The sequence below is a fragment of the Trachurus japonicus genome, chromosome 10 (assembly GCF_045865225.1).
Source record: "Trachurus japonicus isolate A0001 chromosome 10, Traja_1.0".
NCBI lineage: Eukaryota > Metazoa > Chordata > Actinopteri > Carangiformes > Carangidae > Trachurus > Trachurus japonicus.
In genome coordinates this window covers 795,970-809,633 of record NC_140916.1, presented here as the reverse complement: position 1 = coordinate 809,633, position 13,664 = coordinate 795,970, and the positions used below count along the sequence as shown (strand labels likewise).

The 13,664-nt window shown below is 46.0% G+C and overlaps 2 protein-coding genes across 2 annotated transcripts in view; both read left to right on the top strand.

The window, feature by feature from the left end:
* LOC146979230 (uncharacterized) overlaps positions 1–11,446 on the top strand; it is a 24,743-nt gene extending 13,297 nt beyond the window's left edge. The window contains exons 9-23 of the mRNA XM_085788948.1: positions 50–166; positions 1,157–1,281; positions 1,934–2,227; positions 2,282–2,346; positions 3,255–3,375; positions 3,466–3,647; positions 4,348–4,505; positions 5,481–5,562; positions 5,691–5,737; positions 7,882–8,007; positions 8,137–8,270; positions 8,454–9,324; positions 10,227–10,320; positions 10,446–10,567; positions 11,147–11,446. Of these exons, the coding sequence (XP_085645074.1) occupies positions 50–166; positions 1,157–1,281; positions 1,934–2,227; positions 2,282–2,346; positions 3,255–3,375; positions 3,466–3,647; positions 4,348–4,505; positions 5,481–5,562; positions 5,691–5,737; positions 7,882–8,007; positions 8,137–8,270; positions 8,454–9,324; positions 10,227–10,320; positions 10,446–10,567; positions 11,147–11,179 (2,571 nt within the window). The 3' untranslated portion in view covers positions 11,180–11,446. The remainder of the gene's footprint in view (positions 1–49; positions 167–1,156; positions 1,282–1,933; positions 2,228–2,281; positions 2,347–3,254; positions 3,376–3,465; positions 3,648–4,347; positions 4,506–5,480; positions 5,563–5,690; positions 5,738–7,881; positions 8,008–8,136; positions 8,271–8,453; positions 9,325–10,226; positions 10,321–10,445; positions 10,568–11,146) is intronic.
* The window catches only part of LOC146979224 (protein NLRC3-like), a 331,528-nt gene that overhangs the window by 192,568 nt on the left and 125,296 nt on the right, over positions 1–13,664 (top strand). The gene's annotated exons all lie outside the window — the stretch shown is intronic.

Here is a 13,664-nt window from a genome sequence, read left to right as displayed (position 1 = left end):
TGTGTGTGTGTGTGTGTGTGTGTGTGTGTGTGTGTGTGTGTTCCTGCAGAGCTCTCGGGTGGTGAGCTTCAGTCCGGCTCCATCAGGAGTCGACAGCCGCTCAGATCTGCTCACCATCGTCAAGCGCTTCGGTCCTCCGCTCTACACGCTGTTCCTGCCCTCCATCGTGAGAAACTCCACTTCCTGTTTCCTCTGGTTCAGACCCAAAATAAAAATAAAACATCAACCACACACTGATAGATAATAATAATACTACTACACTACTGAACTCACATTTCTTAAAAGGATATTTCAACATTTAGTCAAATTGGCCCATTGCCATAATCCCTATAGTCATAGCAGTAGGTTCGTTACCTTTAATTGTCGGTGCAAGCTATTTTTAGAACGGCGGAGCCGAGCCGTGAGCTGCTCAGAGCTACGCTACGGAGGCTCATTATGGGATTTCTTGGTTTCCCTCATCATCAAACTCATCAAATACACAATCCAACAACTCCACAACGCTCTGGTGGACAAGTTGTGAGCTGCACATTCACCACGCTATGAGATAATAACACAACGTTACCACACAGAGTTGTTTTAGAGGGAAATTCATGTAAAACCACTGATGCACGTTGCCTTCAGGGACAGTTTTTCATCAACAGTCTCTGTATTTCCCTCTACAACAACTCTGTGTGGTAACGTTGTGTTATTATCTCATAGCGTGGTGAATGTGCAGCTCACAACTTGTCCACCAGAGCGTTGTGGAGTTGTTGGATTGTGTATTTGATGAGTTTGATGAGGGAAACCAAGGAATTCCTTTAGCCACCGTAGCGTAGCTCTGAGCAGCTCACGGCTCTGCTCCGCCGTTCTAAAAATAGCTTGCACCGACAATTAAAGGTAACGAACCTACTGCTATGACTATAGGGATTATGGCAATGGGCCAGTTTGACTAAATGTTGAACTATCCCTTTAACATGCAAACACTTATGAAAACATCTGAGTTTTATTTTGAAATTCCACCTCCTCCCAGAACATTCACATCTTTTTAATGTATTAAAAATGAAAATATTTAGTTGAGGAATGTTCTGTTGTGTTAAAACTGGTTCTGGAAACAGAAACTTCCTCTTTGTCCTCTTTGATTTTTGTTTATTGATCATCTCTGTTTTATTGTTTGCAGGCGTTTGTGGAGATGAAGAACGCTCCCGACGCTCAGAAGCTGGTGGATTATTACTCCTCCAACAACCTGAAGATCAACAGCGACTTCCTCAAAGTTTCCTTCTCTGGAGAATACAAGAGTCTGATGTGAGTGTGAGACTACGTTTACACGTGCCCGGCTATTTTCACAAACAGACGTTTCACCCTCTCCGTTTACAAAAAAAACTGCGCGCACACCAGTCCAGTTTTCAGAAAACTTTTCGTTTACACTAACCCAATCAGAATCCTGCACATGATCCCGCATAGCAACCTGATAACAACAACAACGTCACTTGCCCTCCTTGTGTGTAAAGTTTTAGTATTTTTTCATGCGAGAAAGTAACTGTTTAGATGCCAAATCTACGGCCAGTTTATCCAGATGAGGCTGTTCAGAAGTCTGCTCCGATGTTTCTTGGAGAGGTGAAGCTTTTTTTTCTTTTTTTTAACGACCGGTTCATCACAGAGACAGCAGCCGGTCTGCAGAGCTGCTCGGCCGACCAACCTCCGTCGTCATCCCGGGGGACAAAACGATCGCTAATTAACTTACCCGCAGGTTTTTAGAGGTTTACCACCGGCTGGTTAAGTTATTTTTAGGAGATAAATGTTGGTCTCAGTGATGAAATCTAACAATTGTGGCAGTGACATTAGTTTGAATGAAAAGTGAAGCTTCATGTGTGAGGACTGAAGAGCAGCGCTGCCTCGGGACTCTGGACAGAAATCAACCCATTTAACGTTACATCAATAAATGTTTTACCTGCAGGCGGGTGGCGTCGGCCAGGAGGTACGAGGAGGAGGAGGAGGAGAAGGAGAAGGAGGAAGAGGAGGCGTCGTCTGTCTCCACCAAGAGGGGGCGGAGTCAGACTAAAGAGGAGGCGGAGTCAGAGACCAAGAGGAGGAGGAGGAGTCAGAGCAGCGAGACCAAGAGGAGGAGCAGCAGCAAAGACGGAGGAGCAGAGGAGAGGAGGTGCAGGAGGGACCGGAGGTCCAGGTCCAGGTCTAGAGACCGGTCCAGCAGAGGGACCAGGACCAGGACCAGGTCTAGGTCCAGGTCCAGGTCCAGGTCCAGAGATAGAAACAGGACCAGAAGACGGTCCCGGTCCCGGTCCAGAGGTAAATCCAGCAGCAGTTCTTCTTCCCAGCAGAACGGGTCCAGAGTGAAACCAGAGGAACCAGGTGAGAACCACGTTGATTCATTCATTCATTTTGATCTATTCCATTCATGGTTTACATTCTACACACGGTTGCGCATATTTACATAATGTACACAGAGGGGGCTTTCACACCTACCTCCTTTGGTCCGGACTTTCGGACTTTCCAGATAGTTCGGATCAAATTGACAGGTGTGAAAGCTCCCCCGGACCACGGTCCGGACTAAAGACCGAGTCTTTGGTCCAGCCTCAGGAGGTGGTCTCGGTCCGGACTATCCTGGACCAAGGTCCGCTGCTGCGTAGTGTGAAAGCATTTTTTTGGAAGGTTCGAACTGTCAGACCAAATACAGGAAGTCACATCAGATTTGCTTGTGCCGAAAAAAGTAAATGACAGAAAAAAAGGAAAGATGAGCCGCAGCAACACTTGGGGAGAGGAGGAGGTCAAATATTATATCCAGATTTGGTCAGAGGGATGGGTGTGTCAGTGTACACCCCAAACGATACATGCATTTTTTTATATAGCCTATTTTTTATACATTGACCCGAACTTTACTGGACTATATGGAAACAATGTAACAAAAAAAAAACCTTGGTCTGGACTATTAGGTGTGAAAGTGCCCTGAGACATACTTTTCAATTCCTTGCTTTGTAAATAGTTGTACACCTGCAACAGAAATACAGCCTTGCAAATGTATGTTTAAAATCAAGCTTCAGTCTGTTTTATCCTCTTCCTCCAATTTGAAGTTTTGTAAATGTTCTGGTCTGTTCTTTGCTTTAAACATTATTTTTAAGGTCTGAAATTCTATTATATCGGCCATTTTCAATAAACCAGCAGAAATAAAAAATTATCTATTATTATTGACGAGCTGAGGGTGTGATCAGGAGTCGTCGTTAAACATATTGATCAGATATCTGCATCTGTTCTTCCCACAGACTCTAAGACCAGGACCGATCCTGGACCGGGTCCGGGCAGAGACTCCAAACCTGAGACGACGACAACGAAGACGACAACGACGACACCGACACCGAAGGAGCCGAGTGAAGACGAAGCAGAGTGAGTTTACGACACGACACAGTTCACACAACGAGTTTCCTGACTCTGAGCGGGTCAGTGAACGCCTCATGAACACGTCGTCACCCGCAGGTCGTCTGCAGAGGAGAGCGACATCGAGGGGATGGAGGTGATCGGAGAGGACGGAGAGAGTCTGCAGGAGGAGGAGGAGGAGGAGGAGGAGGAGGAGCAACTGGATGAAGAGGAGGAGAAGGAGGAGGAGAAGGAGAAGGAGGAAGCTGCTGAACCTGAGAAACATGACTCACCTGGAGAAGGTAGGAGTCACAACAACTACTTTAGCAATATATCACGACAGGCCGTGGTCTATGCTCATTCTACCACTAGAGTGGTATAATGAGCATATACCACGGCCTGTCGTGATATATTGCTTTTATAAAACGGTTACCAATAATGACAATATGAAAGAGGGAAATGCAATCAATTTCATGTAGTTTTATTCAACCAGAAATACATATTATCCAATAAAAAACTAGTCCCACCTCTCCAGACGTTAGCTCCTAGTTAGCTCTGCATCTCGTCTTTTCCTCCGCTTTTTTTCAGGTGAAAGTCACTGCTCAATCCACTCACACTAACCTTAAACATGTCAATTCAACTACTTTAGTCCATTTTTTAACATCGTAAAAACATCGACTGTCTGTTGCTACGGACGGCAACAGTCCGTTGTCATGGATACATGACAACAACTTCCATTCATACCAGTCATACGTGCCTGAGGCGGAGTGATAGCCTACGCTGTGATAAGGCTTTAGAATAGTAGCCGTGGTATATGCTCATTATACCACGGTTAACAACCAATCAGATCGCAGGATTTCACCTTTACGTTTTATGAAAAATAATAACGGAACATTGTTTTAGAGGTAAATGCCGAAAAACTGCACTGACGGGAACGCGCATCAGCAGTTTTGAATGAATTTACATCGAATGGCAAATAAATGACTCTGACTCTGTCTGCAGAGAAAGAGACGGAGGTGAAGGACGGAGAGACAGAGGAGAAGGAGAAAAAGGAAGAGGAGGAGAAGAAAGAGGAGGAAGAGAAGAAAGAGGAAGAGGAGCAGGACTCGGGACCCAGCAGAGAACCAGAGGAGGCAGCAAAGACTGTGGAGGACGAGGAGGTAGAGCAAACTCTTCAAATCTTCTGCTTCTTTGAACCTCAACTACTTAAACATACTTTCAGCTACAGACTTCATTCAACTTCTAAAATGTTCACACAACTTTAAACTATTCTGCTGTCACTCAGCTTATTGATATCTTAAACAGTTTCTGAGTTTTGGCAGATTAAAAACCATTGCAATTTTTGACACAATCCAACTTTATAATGGGTGTGTATTGCGTCTAACGATTAGAGGCTAGAGTGGATGACATCATCACTAGAGCGGGAGAGAGCCAAAAACGCATCTGAACCTTTTCTCTTTAACCTGTCACCACGGCCACGAATTACACTCTACACACATGGTTTTCTCCACTGTTGTAGATAAACCTGTCTGGTTTTCACCCTTTTCTTCCAATCAGGAGTTATAAACAAGGAACATTTCAGCTCCTACTTTTGTATGGGAATGAATGAGCAGCAAGAACGGGTCTATGTGCACTCAGAGACTCACACTTTAAATTCTGTAAGTCTCTCTGCTGTTTTGATCGCGTTGTTTGAGAGACGACAAGTTCATCTACAACAGTGGAGAAAACCATGTGTGTAGAGTGTAATTTGTGGCCGTGGTGACAGGATAGAGAGAAAAGGTTCAGTCGTGTTTTTGGCTCTCTCCCACTCTAGTGATGATGTCATCCACTCTAGCCTCGGCTCCTTAGACGCAATACACACCCATTATAAAGTTGGATTTTGTCAAAAGTTTTAATGGTTTTTAATCTGCCAAATATCAGAAACTGTTTAACATATCGATAAGCTGAGTAACAGGGGAATAGTTGAAAGTTGTGTGAACATTTTAGAAGTTGAATGAAGTCTGTAGCAGAAAGTATGTTGAAGTAGTTGAGATTCGAAGAGTTGGAAGAGTTTGAAGACTGTTCCCATGCATTTCCAATGAGAAATTAGTTTGTGTCGTGGTCTCTGTCTCATCCTGGTCTCTCCTGGTCTTCAGGAGGACCCTGGTTTCCCGATAAACCTGGACGACTGCATCATCATGGACGAGGTGGAGGAGGAGGAGGAGCCTGAAGACTCAGGTGAGTGTGACCTTCTTCTTGTGGTTCCCCAGTGGGCGGAGCCAGAGCCAGCAGGTGGCCACGCCCACTGAACCAGACTTGACTGACTCCTCACTCAGTGACATCACACCTGTGTCTCTTCCTCACAGGTCAGCCTGAGGTCAGAGGTCAAGATGAGGTCACAGCTGAGCCAGAGGTCAGAGGTGTTGTTGTTTATTTGTTGTTGTATTGTTTATCCATCCATCCATGCATCCAACTTCTTCCGCTTATCCGACTCCCCCGGGTCGTGGGGGCAGCAGTCTGAACAGGGACACCCAGACTTCCCTCTGCCCGGACCAAGGGGGCAGTTCCTCGTTCAACAAACTGCAATCCCCTCTTCTTCCTCTGGGGGCTGGTGTCAGAAAGCAGCATTCTCCATAGACCCCCATGTTAAAATCACCCACTTTACATCCTCAATAAACATAATAAAAGCCTGGTGTCAGAACGTTTTTTGGTCTCAATCGATAGTTTCTACCCCCGCACACACTCTGAGGGGGGTGCTTTTTTTTTTAACTCTACCATTTTACTATTATTAGGTTTAGAATTCTGGCCAATCAGGGCGCGGAAACGTTGAGTGACAGGTCCAAGCAGCTCCGTGGACAGCTGCTTCGAGGCCAGTGGGCGGGTTCTCGGCCGGTAAATCCAACATGGCGCTGTTCAGGCCGCCATAGTTGAGTCACAACAACGACGCCCCAAAACCAATGGGTGACGTCACGGTGCTACGTCCATGTTTTTTACAGTCTATGGCCCAAGACACTTCCTCCAGCTCTTCCAGGAGGATCCCAAGGCGTTCCCAGAGCTCCCTCTCTCTAAGGGATCGCCTCGCCACCCTGCGGAGGAAGCTCATTTCAGCCGCTTGTGTCCGGGATCTTGTTCTTTTTCGGTCATGACCCAAAGTTCATGACTGTAGGTGAGGGTAGGAACGTAGCCTCGCAACAAACAGAGACTTGAGGTACTCAGGGCGGATCTCATCCACCCCCGGTGCCTTGCCACTGAGGAGCTTCCGGACCACCTCAGTGACTTCAGTTTGGGTGATGAATGAATCGGCCTCTGAGTCCTCAGCCTCTGCTTCCTCTACGGAAGGCGTGTCAGTAGGATTGAGGAGATCCTGAAGTATTCCTTCCACTGCCCGACGATATCCCCAGTCGAGGTCAACAGCTCCCCTCCTCCACTGTAAACAGTGTTGGCGAAGCACTGCTTCCCCCCTCTGAGGCACCAGATGGTTTGCCAGAATTTCTTCGAGGCCGACTGTAAGTCCTCTTCCACGGCCTCCTCGAACTTCTCCCGGACCTCTTTGCTTCCACAACTGCCCAAGCTGCAGCATGCTTACCCGTCAGCTGCCTCGGGAGTCCCCCGAGCTAGCCAGACTCAATAGGACTCCTTCTTCAGCTTGACGGCATCCCTTACTTCTGGTGTCCACCACCGGGTTCGGGGATTGCCGCCGCGACAGGCGCCGGAGACCTTACGGCCACAGCTCCGGATGGCCGCGTCAACAATGGAAGTGGAGAACATGGTCCATTCAGACTCAATGTCTCCGGCCTCCCTCGGAATCTGGTCAAATCTCTCCCGGAGGTGGGAGTTGAAGACCTCCCTGACAGGGGATTCTGCCAGACGTTCCCAGCAGACCCTCACGATACGCTTGGGTCTGCCAAGTCTGTCCAGCTTCCTCCCCTGCCAGCGGATCCAACTCACCACCAGGTGGTGATCAGTTGACAGCTCAGCCCCTCTCTTCACCCGAGTGTCCAAGACATACGGCCGGAGGTCAGATGACACGACTACAAAGTCGATCACTGACCTCCGGCCTAGGGTGTCCTGGTGCCACGTGCACTGATGGACACCCTTATGCTCGAACATGGTGTTCGTTATGGACAAACTGTGGCTAGCACAGAAGTCCAACAACCAAACACCGCTCGGGTTCAGATCGGGGAGGCCGTTCCTCCCAATCACACCTCTCCAGGTAAGACATAGCTGCCCATGTGAGCGTTGAAGTCCCCCAGCAGAACGATGGAGTCCCCGGGCCTCTTCGCCCGGGCACTGGTAGCTGTTGGGACCAGTGCCCGGTGCGATGGCCCATGGCCCTAATGAGCTGCTGGTTTTAAAATAACCAAAAAGGGTCGCGGGAGGGGGACTTTAAGCCCCAGACAACATGGCTCCTAGGGTCATTCAGGTGCTCAAACCCCTCCACCACGGTAAGGTGGCGGTTCAAGGAGGGACTTTGAGTTGTAGTTTATTTGTTTAGTTGTTGTTGCTTATTTGTCGTTTAGTTGTTGTTTATTTTTGTTGTTTATTTGTTGTTTCCAGTCGTCCACCAGAGTTGTTTACTTCACCAACCTGCCGCAGCGTTTCTACACCGACGCCAACTTCGTGCGACTGGTGCGCGACTACGGGACGGCGACGCGTTACTTCCTGATCCGCCACCGCCAAGAGGTGACACACACACACTGAAGCTTGTTGTTGTTCTTGTTGTTGTTAATAAGAAGTAGTGACACACACACACACAGAAGCTTGTTGTTGTTAATAAGAAGTAAAAGAAGACCTCCTGTGTCTCTGTCTCAGGGCTTCATAGAGATGTCCTCTCCGTCTGAAGCCGTCTCAGCTGCTCAGGAACTCGGCTCCGACAAACCCGTCGTCTTCCACGGGTCAAAACTCAGCGTCAGCGTCTCACACAAGTACCAGAGGCTGGTCAACGGGTCAGTGTCCGTCCTCACTCTTCTGTCAATTTTTAAAAAATATTATGGTCATTATGTCACTTATGTCCTATTTCAATGATTTTAATATTGTATCTGCTCCAACTTTACCAACACATCTCTGTATCTCTTCTTGTTTTTGTTGTGCATTGTCCCTGTTTTAAATAAATAAATTCATTCATTCAGGTGGGAGATCCACTCGGACTCGGACTCGGACTCTGAGACGAGGACCGAGCGCCGGACCCGAAGCAGCGGTCGAGTGACACGGAGCAAATCCAGAACCTCGGACAGAGACGAGACCGGCAGGAGATCTGGATCCAAGAAGTCCTCGGAGAAAGAGACCGAGTCCAGAACCAGTCCGGAGAAAGAGACCGAGTCCAGAACCAGTCCGGAGAAAGAGACCGGCTCTAGAACCAGTCCGGAGAAAGAGACCGGCTCTAGAACCAGTCCGGAGAAAGAGACCGGGTCCAGAACCAGTCCGGAGAAAGAGACCGGGTCCAGAACCAGTCCGGAGAAAGAGACCGGGTCCAGAACCAGTCCGGAGAGAGAGACCGGGTCCAGAACCAGTCCGGAGAAAGAGACCGGGTCCAGGACCAGTCCGGAGAAAGAGACCGGGTCCAGGACCAGTCCGGAGAAAGAGACCGGGTCCAGAACCAGTCCGGAGAAAGAGACCGGGTCCAGAACCAGTCCGGAGAAAGAGACCGGGTCCAGAACCAGTCCGGAGAAAGAGACCGAGTCCAGAACCAGTCCGGAGAGAGAAACCGGGTCCTCAGAGACGAAGACTGAGGAGCAGGACGTCGGCAACGCGTCAGAACCGGGTCCAGAGTCTGGACCTACGACGTCCACAGAACCCGAGTCTATAGGAAACGAGTCGGCCAATCAGGATCAGGAGAGTCCAGCGGACGAGTTTCCCGCCAAAACCACGTTGGAAAAACCAGAGAGCGAGTCTGAAGACGTTTCCAAGGAGACGGAGGAGAAACCAGCTGATCAGGGTCCAGAGACGAACGGACCGGACTCTGGTTCTGGTTCTGATCCTCCAGAACCACAGACACATCAGGTGAGTGGGAGCCGACCCGTCTGTGAGCGCTCTGATTGGTCCAGAGTAGGGCCCGACTGATTTATCGGCGAGGCTTTTATATCGGCCGATTATAGCCCGTTTGAGAATAATCGGTAATCGGCCAAAACTCGCCGATTGTCGCCGATATTTTCAGAAATAAAATGCAGGGAATAAGACTTGGTTTTACTTTGAAAAGATTCCCCCATTTGAAAACATCTCCCGACATTAGGCTGTTTATCCTGTAGAGGGCGCATCCTCTCTCTCCACTATCCACTAACCACCTCACAGCACAGCAGAGTGACTGACACACTCCGCCATAGTCACTCACACACACATCACACAGCTTATGAACAACTTGATTAACTGTTAACTGTCTCAAAACCAGTGTTGCCGCTGGCTTTCTTTTTCCTTTTTTTTTTACCACGTACGGGTGAATTAATGCTCGTGACCCCGGCTGTGTTGGGTCCGAGATTCAACAAGCTGGTCGGGTTTCACCGTTATTGCCGGCAGTATGCCCGTTTAAAAAGCCCTATAGCCTTTCATATAGCCTACAGTTCAGTCATATTGATTTTTACTTAATTTTGACAAGACAGGGCTCCAAATGTTTGTTTGTTTTTTCCTGCGACCGATCGACCAATTAAATTTTGGTCGGCCAGTGCTTGGTCGACTATTTGGGGGCAGCCCTAATTTATATATTATATAATATATATAGATATTACTTACATTGATACAATTTTAAAACTTTATTTAAAATTTTAAAAAAATTGGCCGATTAGTAATCGGTTATCGGATTTTTTCCCCCCTAATGATCGTAATCGGCATCGGCCCCAAAAAATCCATATCGGTCGGGCCCTAGTCCAGAGCCATGCTGTCAGTTTGTAAATGAACGTTTCTGTTTCTAGAAACCCGGAGATGACGAGCGGCTCCAGAACCAGAACCAGAGCCCGGGATCAGCAGGGGGCGCTGCAGGTCCAGAGAGACCCAGAGGACCTGTGGGTAAGAACATAAACACACTTGAACAACAACAACAACAACAACAACAAGGGCAGCAGGTAAACACAGTGAGGTCACGTGGTGCGTTCACTGACCTGTTGGTTGGTTTGTTTGTTTCTCCGCCTCAGGAACTGAGTTCATCCGTCCGGTCGTCGGCTACTTCTGTCACCTGTGTCAGGTGATCTACGCCGACGAGGACGAAGCCAAACTGCAGCACTGCAGCAGCGACGCCCACTACAGGAAGTTCCAGGTAACCAGAGTGACGAGGTTTTAACTAAAAACCTCCCTCAATAAATCAACTGTAAACGTTATTCCAGTCGATCATTTCTCCCCTTTAATAAAACCAACTGGTGTTGTATTTTATATCGTTGGAAAGCCTGATTAGTCGCCTTGACAACCAGGTACAACTTGTAAATGTCATGCATCCGTGGAATGAGCAACACAGATAAACGTGTGGGTAACGCCCCTGAAAATGTGCTAAAATCTCCAAAACAGAGCTTCCCACCACTGAAGGAAATTGTGAAAACAGTGAGATTCTGGAGTTTCAATCACAAGTTCCAGTTAGACTGATCAGAGTTTCCAACGATATAAAAGCTAGACCAGTTGGTTTTTATTAAAGAGTAGAAATGATTGACTGAAATAATGTTTTATGTTTGAACTTAATATCTCCATTAGCTCCAAAAACCTTTGATTTAGATTTTTTAAAGTGTTAGATGAACCTTGTTTCCATAACTTCTGTCACACAGACACTTCTCTTCATGTCAGCAGGTTGTTGCTTCATTAAATCTAGATTTTCAGTTGGTGTCTTTTCTTTGTGTTGTTGTTTCAGGAGAAGACGGGGAAGAATCCGTGGTCGAGCTGAATCTGACGGAAACTCCAGCTGTTGTGTTAAAAGACTACGTTACCCAGAAGCCCTCAGCAGCGAGCAAAAAGACTGTTTGTTTGTGTTGGACACTTTAACTGAGTTCTTTTCACTTTAAATACCGAAGCTCATTTCTTTAAAATGTTTCAAAACGATGTGTTCCTGTTGAATAAATAAATGAAACGTTCAAAGTCTCGTTTAAAGAAACGTGTTTATTTTATTTTATAAAACAACAAAGTGAAACATTCAGTTTGTTCTGTTTCCACACATCAACCGGCTGGAACTAGTAGTGGGGTCGTTTAAGGCTCAGTCATTTCAAATTGGTGTTAAAGTTTGGTTTTCACTTCCAAGTTGAAGTTTAGGGTCTATAGAACAATTTGAGTCCGAGTGTCAAACACACAGATAAAAAATGGCCTCTAGGGGGCGCCGTAAAATATGTAAACTGCTACAACTTTTGATTAGATTAACCAAATTTAATATATGAGACATGTTATCTTTAAAAAAGCACAATTTCACCTGTGTCCATATAATATTTTGGGCTAAAAGTGTATTTATTTTTAATCTGATCACCAAATGGCATACCAGTTTCTCCTTTTAATTCTGAATCCATACATACCTCATGTTAAATATGGTTAATCTAATCAAAAGTTGTAGCAATTTACATATTTTACGGCGCCCCCTAGAGGCCATTTTTTATCTGTGTGTTTGACACTCGGACTCAAATTGTTCTATAGACCCTAAACTTCAAGTTAGAAGTGAAAACCAAACTTTAACACCAATTTGAAATGACTGAAAAAAATTACACATGCATCCGACCCCAATATAGTTCTTCATGATTGCTCACCCTGAGGTTTCTCCTGGTTTTCCCTGTTAAAAGGGTTTTCCATGGAGTTTTTCCTCAGTGGATGTGAGGGTCTGAGGGCAGAGGATGTTGTGATGGGATGTAAAGGCCTTTGAGACAAACTGGTGGTAAAAACGGGCTATACAGATAAAATTGCCTTGCCTTGCCTTGACCAGACAGGACATAAAAAGGGGCATTCCCCCTGCTGCTGCAACCACATAACGTTACCCAGACGACCACCGACAGCATCATCAAACCTTGATCACGTGATTAACCTCTGGGACCGAAACTTGGCACCGAAAGACGAGGCATGTTCTGATACTCGGTATTACTAGAGCTCTGTAAAAGAGAGTAAGGACAGCATCGGTCCAATGGCAGCGCCTCCTGGTGGAGGAATATGGGTTTTGCAAAAGAACTGACATCTCTGCATTGTTGGTGAATGAGCAGTGTGGTGTTTTCAATAATTTAAGGACATTTATAGATCACCCACGTTAATAGCATCATTGAGGATCCTTTACAGAGAAACATTAACACATTTTTTTTCAGGTGTTATCCACATGTTTAGCTGTGTTGCGCACGATTTGTGCAAGTTGTACGTCATCGTAAAGGCGACTAATCAGGGTTTCCAACAATATAAAAAACAAGATCAGTTGTTTTTTTATTAAAGAGTAGAAAGGATTGACTGAAATAATGTTTCCAAACGTTACATGTTTGGACTTAATCTCTATTTAATTTGCTCCAAAAACCTTTGATTTAGATTTTTTAAAGCATTAGATAAACCTTGTTTCCACAACTTAGATATTCTCTTCACGTCAGCAGGTTGTTGCTTCATTAACTCATTGAGTGCCAGCCCTTTTATAAAATGGTCAGTGCCAGGTGCCAGCGTTTTGGGGCATTCTGAGTAATATGTCAAGACCCAGAGAGTATTTTGTACTATGACTCTGAAAACACCAAACAGCTCAAAGGAAAGAGGAGACTCTCTATATAACTAGGGAAAAAAACATTTGTTTGTACCTTGTTCCATTCTTGATATATCTTAAGTTGAATAGAGCCTGGTTGCACCAAAAAGACCACTTTTTTTCTAGAAAGCTGAGAAAAATGCATTTTTGTGAAAGAGAGTCTCTCTAGAAAAATAGTGATTTATCCGTTTTAATTTTGGCTTCAAAAACATGTAAGACATCTGAAAATTTCATTTCACGTGTTTTTTTCATTGATCAATAAAAAAAATACAACAAGTAGGAGTCCTACTCTGCAGAGTGATGCCTGCTCCTACTTCTCCTGCAGTTGCTCATGCAATTTCTCATCTCGGGGCTTCAATACCAGAGGGACATTACATACGAGCAGCATGGAGGTATCTGGATGTTTTTTGGTGTGTCTTTTTGTTACGAAGACAGTTGGTATCCATTTGCACCCGTCATATGGACATGCACTGCTACGCCGAGACCCCCTGTAACTCAGAGAAGCCACGGAGGACTCTGAAACTTCTCCCAGCCCTTAGTCCACATGAGGGGGAGGAGATCATGAGGTAATGAAATTTAAATTTTGGGTGAACTACCCCTTTAACAGAGTTCTTTTCACTTTAAATACCGAAGCTGATTTCTTTAAAATGTTTCAAAATGATGTGTTCCTGTTGAATAAATAAAT